This window comes from Callorhinus ursinus, unplaced genomic scaffold (genome assembly GCF_003265705.2).
Source record: "Callorhinus ursinus isolate GAN/ISIS: 27379988/994484 unplaced genomic scaffold, GSC_fseal_2.0 scaffold20, whole genome shotgun sequence".
NCBI classification, from domain to species: Eukaryota; Metazoa; Chordata; class Mammalia; order Carnivora; family Otariidae; genus Callorhinus; species Callorhinus ursinus.
The window spans coordinates 7,780,860-7,789,847 of record NW_027397082.1 but is presented as its reverse complement, the minus strand read 5'-3'; the positions used below and the strand labels follow the sequence as shown (position 1 = coordinate 7,789,847).

General features: G+C 44.1%; 1 protein-coding gene across 8 annotated transcripts in view; it reads right to left on the bottom strand.

Annotated features, from left to right (window-relative positions):
• Positions 1-2,648, bottom strand: part of NRAP (nebulin related anchoring protein) — a 70,189-nt gene extending 67,541 nt beyond the window's left edge. For all 8 annotated transcript variants that reach the window (XM_073904179.1, XM_073904183.1, XM_073904185.1 and 5 more), the window contains exons 1-3: positions 2,423-2,648; positions 1,982-2,076; positions 1,195-1,282 (exon numbers count right to left, since the gene is read on the bottom strand). In XM_073904179.1, coding sequence (XP_073760280.1) covers positions 1,195-1,282; positions 1,982-2,076; positions 2,423-2,494 — 255 coding nt within the window. In that variant the 5' untranslated portion in view covers positions 2,495-2,648. The remainder of the gene's footprint in view (positions 1-1,194; positions 1,283-1,981; positions 2,077-2,422) is intronic.
• Positions 2,649-8,988: the final 6,340 nt, after the last annotated feature.

Sequence of the window (8,988 nt, the reverse complement as noted above, 5' to 3'; positions counted from 1 at the left end):
GATGGGTATTAAAGAGGGCACGTTCTGCATGGAGCACTGGGTGTTATGCACAAACAATGAATCGTGGAACACTACATCAAAAAATAATGATGTAATGTATGATTGATAATGTATGTTATGATTAACATAACATAATTTAAAAAGAAAAGAACAAATGCTCTCAGTAATCTAGGATTGTTTGTGAATTCTTAAGGCTTGCGAATGCTTCAAAATCAGTGATGTATGAGCAGCTCTGAACCTCGGGCTCCTCACCAGCAGAATGAGAGAATAACAGTACTTACCCTATTGGACAGTAATGTGTATTAAGTGAATTAAATGATTGTACAGTAAATGTTACGTAAGCATGTTAAAAAAATAATAAGCTCACAATTAGTGCAGGGCTCTTAGCAAAATAAGCTCCTTGGCAGGAGGCGTGGGGGTAAGCTCGATCTAACACATGTTTTCCTGAGGAGACTGGCAGTCTAGGCAGGCAGGAGAGGCAGTCTGAGGTGAGGTGACAGGAGGGCAGATCACTGACAGCCTTCCACGTCCTATGCAATTTTCTAATTTTAGAAAGTCGTTAGCTCCATCCCACAGAGCAACTTCCATGGGGCAGGGGGAAAGAAGTTAAATGAGTCATCATTTTAAAAAATGCAGGCATCCAAGCTATTTGACAAGATCCAATTGTTGGTTTTTCAAAAGAAGTTGGTTTATCAACAAGGCTCCCTTGTCTATCCAAACATCACTTCCGAATCAAAATATTTTTGACCTACCCCCTACCCCAAGGGGAAAGAGAGGCTGCTAGTAATCGTAAAAACTCCTGAATTCAGAGAGATTTTGAGAGTGTGGTACTAGAGGTTTTTAGTTTCCTATACCAAAATAATCATGGGAGAAAATAAGGAAATTTTCTTGTAATGTTTTCCAGCTATATAAAATTTGTTTTAGGTTATTAAACACCTATTGTATACAGGGACTATCAATGTGAACAGAGCCGCCAGACAGAGATAACAAAGACATCAGATATTCAAGCTAGATTATCTTGGGTATTGGCCCTTACTTCGTGGTGGGACAAACAGCAATATTTGTTACTTAAATGCACTTTGTACTTATAAATGAAGAACATGAGCAGGTTCAATGTTGACACAGATACTTAAGAACCTGAGTTAAGAAATTTTCTTTAAAGGTTATTTTGAAATTCAAAATTAAGTCTCTTACCCCATGGATGGCTTCTGGAGACTTCCTCACATTAAGATTTAAGGGAGTATGATAGACACTTGTGAAAGTGTTGTTTTTGGGGTTATGGCTAGAAAAAATAGATATAAACCAAAATTAGAAATGTACTTTACCCAAGATGATTGAGTGACTATCCCTAAAGGTATAGTCATTTTTTTAAATTGATAAATATAAAACTTAATAATTGCATGTTAAAAAAAAGATGGTAGTTCATTCAATAGAATATTTTTTAGTTTTCTTAAATGCAATTTATGATTAGTTTTCAATAAAATATAAAAACTCAAAACTCAAATAAAAAACTTAATAATTAAGTTTACAATTTTCCAGGCAATGTCTTAAACAAAAAATAAAGGAAATCAAATAAATTCAATAGATACAATTTAAAGACCAAATTTAACTGGAAATGGTCACTTAAAAACTTTCTGAAAAAATAGAAAAGCATTCTGGAATTATTTAAAAGAAAAATATTAAGGTTTTATAGGCATATCTGAGGCAATTACACTGTTCTGAACAGTATTTAAGGATTTGATATGGGGTTATAGCGGGTAGATTTGACTTTTTACTTAGAAGAAATTTGAAAATTTCAACTTTCTGTCCTTTGCATAAAATCCTGCCATAGGGCTCATCAATGATTATACGTAAATGAAAAACTGGGGGAAGATATTTCTTGGATTTAACGCTGGGCTGTGTGATTGGAAGCTCTGGTTGGCTACTTGTTAAAAAATAAATAAAACCCAAGAGGTGGTGGGGTGGGGCACCAAACACTTACGCGTGACAATACGGCTTTTTCTGGTGACTCACGAAGTTATTAACCGATAGCATCATCTTGCAAACTTCACAGTGAAAACATGCTTTATGCCAGATCTAGAAATCATATAAGAAAAAGATGTAGCAAAATTACCTTTTCTTCCAGACTCAGGATTCTTATACATTTCCAGGTAAAAATGGATCCTTAGAGATAAAATGGTAATACACACACACACACACACACACACACACACACACACACACACGACTACAGTATGTTAAATGAATGAATAACCTTTTTTTTTTCAAGGCAACATAGAAGACAGAGATAGAAATGGGTAGAAATGAAGAAAGATGAGAAATACATCTTTTGGTGGTCCAAAAAACCCTACACGTCCATATGTAAGAAGACAAATCTTCCATATTGGTTATTATTTCCAAAGGCCAAGAAATGTCCACTGACCTGATCTAGACAACTGATCTTCTCGGCAGGATAAACTCCATACCCACACCTAGAGCAAGCCTGCACATTCATCTTGATGTCCGAAGAGAGAAGACAAAGCTAGGCAACAGGCAAGAAATCCAAGGAAAAGTCCCAGGCTAGCTGTGCAAGTTAAATCCCTGTGGGCACCTTGATCATTCAAAATCCAACTTCCACTTTCCTTTGCTGACCTTCTAGTTTGAAGTCAGCAGCTGGATGGTTTTTAAAGCTGCCACTTACTCAAGGGGCTATTTTAGTGACTCACTTAGCACGCATGCGCCTGGGAAATTAGGTGGAGGTATTTCTAACTGACATGCTTCTCTAAATAGAAAAATGAACTCACAACAGCATCATGTTTATGTGGGTGACCAAATCCTCGTGTATGACTAGGCAGCATGTAGTAGTTTAACACGAACTGTGATCATAACCCAAGAAAAGAATACAGAGATAGGCCATACACTTATCCAACAATCCAATTTAGAAAAGCTCACTCTATGGGTTTATGACTAAAGCAGAAAGGCCAGCTCCCAAAAATATAAGAAATGAAACGGGATTGATTCAATCCATGGAAAGGGTAAACACTGTATTTGAAATTTTGGCTTTATCTATCAAAAATGTTTACAACGTGGGGGACATGGGGGGCTCAGTTGGTTGAGCATCCAATTCTTGGTTTCAGCTCAGGTTGTGATCTCAGGATCCTGAGATCGAGCTCCGTGTTGGGCTCCGCACTCATAGGGGAGTCTGCCTGAAGATTCTCTCCCTCTGACCCTCCCCTCACATTTATCTCAAATAAATAAGTAAATCTTAAAAAAATTTTTTTAAATGTTTGTAACAGTGAGGCTGAAAACTGATTAAGGTATTTATTTGTGTTTAGCTTCTACTAGAATGCATAACTAAGAACACACTAGAACTCTCAGTGTTTTGACCCTTATGTTATCCTGGACTGTTCCAAGGTCTGTCTGCTTACGCTCTTACCTCCCAGGCCTGAAGTGGGGCAGCTTAAAGACAAACCCTCTCTTCCTGGCTTTGTGTAGCCCCTCCATTGACTTCAGTGTCCACTACATGTCACCTTAAAACAGACGTTCTAGAAACAACTTACAAAAGATAGCAACTCACCTGTTCCCATCCCTCAGTTCACTACCTCCTAAGACCCTTACCCAGCTTTATGTTCTTAATAGCAGTTAACCGTCACCTGACATCTTGAATATTAGAATCTCTGCTTTTTAAAATTATCTGTCTCCTCATCAAAATATAAATTCCATCAAAACAGGATTCCTGGTCCTTGTCATTTCTATCTCTAGTGCCTAGAACAAGGCCTGACACAGAAAAGATGCTCAATAAGTACTTACTGAATCAATGAAACAAATTTAAGACTCTCACAAAAATGCCTACAAAGACCAGAAGTGAAGTCATAGGTCATATTAGGGACCTTCCCAAGTGAGCAGGCACATACCCCATCTGATGCAGCAACCACTCCTTAGTCCCAGCCAACTTGTCATGAAGGAATCAGTACCCAGCCCTGCCAAATACTGTGACTTTTCCAGAGAAGCCTAATACTTGCATTTACACATCAAAGTCCCTGTTTTGTAAAACACTGGAAATAACACAAGGCCAGGGGCAGCAGAGTCCAGGACTTCGGCAGCCCACCACTTAATGACCCTGGGTCTAAATGGTCTGAGATCATGGCTGGGGGTCCCCAGGTGGAGAGAAGTCGGCAGTACTTTTGCGTTGTGTTAGCTGGGGCGGCGAGAGTGGTGGGGGAAAGGCTGCAAAGCAAGTGAAGAAAAGTAGAAAGTAGCATTCACATGACACTAAGGAGGGGCTGCAGTCTGAGGTTCCCACGGATAGAGAGTGGGGCCCAAGGCTGCTCTCTCAGCAGGGAGGGGACCCTAGGCAGGGACTCTGGGTTCCAGAAGATTCCCACACCGGAAGGTAGTGCAGGGCAGCTTGAATAAATGGGAACAACAAAGAACAAAGACTCGAAGCGTTCCCAGAACATTCTGCTCTGTACCAGGCTTCTCCAGTTTGACCTGGGAAGCGGGCTGCAAGCCCCATAACCACTGAGAGAGGCCTCTGCCCCAATCCAGAGGCAGAATTACAGTCAGATTTCATTTAAGGTAAAAGCCACATTAACACTTCTCTAATGTGTGATTGCCCTGGACAGCTGCAGTCGCTTCTCACTCACCCTCCTGAAAACAGAAATTACCAGACTGAAGAGGCTGAATTTGACTTGTACCATCACTTCTGCTTGTAAAAGGCATGTATTAGGTGTCAGCAGTCATGTGGAGAAACCACCCCAGCGAACTGGAAATGGCCACTGTAAGGAATTCAGGTAAGATCCACACAGCGCTCATCTGCCTGGCAGGCACTGTGGGCCATCTCTCCTTTGTCCATCCCACCCCGCTCACATCCGGTAGAGCCCTCCCCCCTTGCCACGGTGACACTATCTCAGGCCATCCAAGCCTTAGCCGTGGAGCACACAACACTCCTATGGCCTTTGGGATTGGTTCACACCATGTGTCTTAGCCTGGGTTCCCCAGAAAACAGAACATGAGGCAAAAGGCTTATGTTCAAGGACTTTATTGAGCATTGTACACCCAGAGAGCAGAAGTGAAGAGGCAGGAAATGGAGGGGTGACAGTCGATATGAAGGTTCGCTTCACAAGTAACCTGCAAAAACTTAAGTTTACTTGGGGAGTGCATTGGACTGCTTGATCTCCATCTTCCAAGAGGCTGTATAAACAGCTGCTACTCAGGAACATCTGCTATAGGAAGGAAGGGGGAAGAATGTATCTGTGGCCCTGTCTCCCTTTGGTGAAAGTCTGGCCCCATTGGGTGTTAACTCCCCTACACATCTATGCGGTGGGTATGCCCATGGCGTCCCACAGCATCTTATGCCTCAACAGCAACAGGGGGAAAAGCAAGGGCAACAGAAGGCCAAAGGCACTGTTGGTCGTGCCCCCCATGAAGATGGCAAGCCCACACGGAGCCTGCTGCCCCTGCTGAGCCTGGGCCAGCACAAGCAGGCAGAGGTCCTGAGACAGGCGAGGCTGTGTAGACCTAAAGTGGCTCCTGAGATGTGTCTGATAGGCTGTCCAATGAGCAGAGCATCCAGGACTTGGGCTTGGTTGTCACCAGCCAGAGCCAGATGGTGGAAAGTCTTGGTCCTTGATTTGGATGCTTCTGCCAACACTGCCCCACGTTTCTCTGGCTTTTTTTTTTTTAAGTCTTGACTCATAGCGAGATTGTGATCAGTGAAAAACCCCACATTTTGTTTCACATTAATGGCTATCGTGTTCAGTGTGTGGGGTAATTGATTTTCTTTTTGAACTTAAAGATAGCATTGACTTATCTCTTCCATTTCCTCCTATTGATGGTGGCCCCATTGCTTCAGCTGGTCAAGATCCTTTGGTACCTTGGTTCTGTCATCCAGAACATGAGGTAATTCTTTCTAGCTCTGAGTCATTTCCAGTGCCCTCCAGGGCTGCGGATGTGAAATGGCCTTGAAATTGCCGAGATGACAAATTCAGATGGAGGAGAAAGCTCCCTACCCTTTGCTCTGTCACCGTCACTTTGCTTAGACTGGAGCTGTTCCTCCCATGCTGAAGATGTGTGTCTACCTTAGTTTATGTTCTCCCAAAAGCAGAGCTTGAGGTGAGGATTTGGATGCACATAGTTTATTTGGGGAGTGCTTCCACAAGGCAGGAGTGAGGGTTTGAATAAGCAGTAAAGTCAAATGTATTATTCTGAGGTAATTACCACAGTGGGCGGTCTCTAACAACACATAACAAACATAACATAACATAACATAATATGCCGCTACCCCTACCTAGAGCTGAGACGCAGAGCCCCCACCTCTCCCCACCCCAGGGCTGAGATCCAAACCTTGTTGGAGAGAGTATGTCTGTGGCTCACTAGATGGCAGAGAAGTCACTGTGGTGCCATGCTGATGGAACCTGCTAGAAATCTGTCCTCTAGAACTTTCTGGAAGTCTACCCTCTGGGAGCTGTTCATAGGAGTATCTCAGTGGAAGAATTCTGCTATAAAACCATCTGAAGGATGAATGGATAAAGAAGATGTGGTATATATACACAATGGAATATTATGCAGCCATCAAAAGGAATGAGATCTTGCCATTTGCAATGACGTGGATGGAACTGGAGGGTGTTATGCTGAGTGAAATAAGTCAATCAGAGAAAGACATGTATCATATGACCTCACTGATATGAGGAATTGTTAATCTCAGGAAACAAACTGAGGGTTGCTGGAGTGGCGGGGGGTGGGAGGGATGGGGTGGCTGGGTGATAGACATTGGGTAGGGTATGTGCTATGGTGAGCGCTGTGAATTGGGCAAGACTGTTGAATCACAGATCTGTACTTCTGAAACAAATAATGCAACATATGTTCAGAAAAAAGAAAAAGAAGAAGATAGCAGGAGGGGAAGAATGAAGGGGAGTAAGTCGGAGGGGGAGATGAACCATGAGAGACGATGGACTCTGAAAAACAAACTGAGGGTTCTAGAGGGGAGGAGGGTGGGGGGATGGGTTAGCCTGGTGATGGGTATTAAAGAGGGCACATTCTGCGTGGAGCACTGGGTGTTATGCACAAACAATGAATCATGGAACACTACATCAAGAACTAATGAGGTAATGTATGGTGATTAACATAACAATAAAAAAATTTTTAAAAAAACATCTGAAGGAGTGCCAGTGTTGCTGGGTTTTGCTGGTTACCATGCATAGCAGTAGTTGGGCACTGGAGAAGCCTCTCTAAGAGCCTGATTCTCCAGGAAAGGGCAGGAAGGAAAATTCCTTTTTTTTTTTTTCTAAGGCAACCTGATCCTGGTTCTGCCACTAGCAAGTTGTGACATGGGCCACTTCTTTGAGCCTCAGATTCTTTATAAAATGAGCAGAGGGATTAGCTGTTAAGGCCCCTTCCAAAATCTAACATTGTGTTTCACTCTATTTCACGAGTAACCTGCAAAAACTTACATTTATAAATCAGTAACTAATCTTCTTTACTGATGGGGGTTTTCATTTCTTAAATGATTCACAATGGAATTCCTTTAAAAAGCAAATTATCTTAGTGTCTACCAGACTTAGTTACCACCGACATTTCAGAAACACAAATGCTAGATAAAGAGTAACGCAGCCTGTCTTAGCCTGTGTGAGCTGCTCTAACAAAATACTAGGGACCATGTAGCTTATAAACACCAGGAACTTATTTCTCCCCGTTCTGGAGGCTAGGGGTCCAAGATTAGGGTGCCAGCATAAGGAGATTCTGGTAAGAGCCCTCCTTGGGGATGAAAACAGCAACTTCTGCCTATGTCCTCAAAGCATGGAAGGGACTAGAGAGCTCTGTCCAGCCTTTTTCTAAAAATAAGGGCACTAATCCCACTCACTAGGGCCCCACCCTCATGATTTAAGCATTTCCTAAAAGCCTCAACTCCTAATGCCATCACGCTGAGCTTTAAGTTTCAACATATTAATGGGGGGGGCAGTGGACACAAACTTTCAGCCTATTGCATGGCCACACTGGAAATAGTGTAACTGTTTAAAATACTCAGGAATTCAAGATTTTTGCTGAAATTAATAAATTATAATTATGCCCTGACCCTTACCTGGGGCCAGTCTTCCTTAAACCAAAAAAAGTGTCCTTACCTGGTGAGATGCTAGAGACAATACTGAAGTCTGAGGCCCAGGCTAAAGCAAGCCAACACAAAGACAAGATGTGGTTCTTGCCTCATCTCACGCCATGAAGGTTTCCTTTCATTCAAGGTGTTGAAAGTTCTTTAGAAGCAATTATTTCTGGCATCGATAAAAGTGTAATTTCTTCTCAGATATTCACACCGCTGTGTGACCGAGTTAATAGCTGCTGTCCTGAGGAGCCTTGGAAAGAAAGGCATTGGAGGCGCCGGCTGGAGGCCCAAGGGTGAAGAAAGACCAAAGTGTGAGTGGTGCGCACGTGCGCGTGCACGTATGCGGGGGTGTAGGGGTAGGAGTGAGGTGGGCCGCGGGAAGTGCAGGGTCCCTCGCTCCTTAGACTGCCACGGCCACATGCCCAGTGGCTGACACTCGGGGACGGGGACGCTCAATAAATATAGCGGGACTGATTCTGGCGCTTCCTCCAGACAAGTTCGCCGACTTGCGAGGCGGGAACTCGCCTAAGAGAGAGAGGAGTTCGGGGTCCTACCGTCCACGCGCAAATCGAGGCGTCCCCAAGAGTGGACACCGGAAGCCCACCGGCGACCCCACGACTGGCCCCAGAAGCCCGGCCGCGGAGAAGGTAACTCCATCTGCTGCGGGAGCCGAGCACCTCCCTCCCCAGGGTTGGGGCGCCAACAGCACATTTTGGGGTCGGGGGCCTGACTGGGGAAAAGCCCTCTGGCCGTGGGACTGGGTCCCCGACACTGGTGCGGAAGCCCGAGTGGAGGTGCAGACCACGGCCAGCAGCGGCAGGAGAGAAGGACGGGCGCCCCTGGCGAGCGCCGAGTCGTCGAGCGCCGAGAAGTCCGCGGAGCGCGCTCTTCCGCGTGCGCGGCTGGGGCTG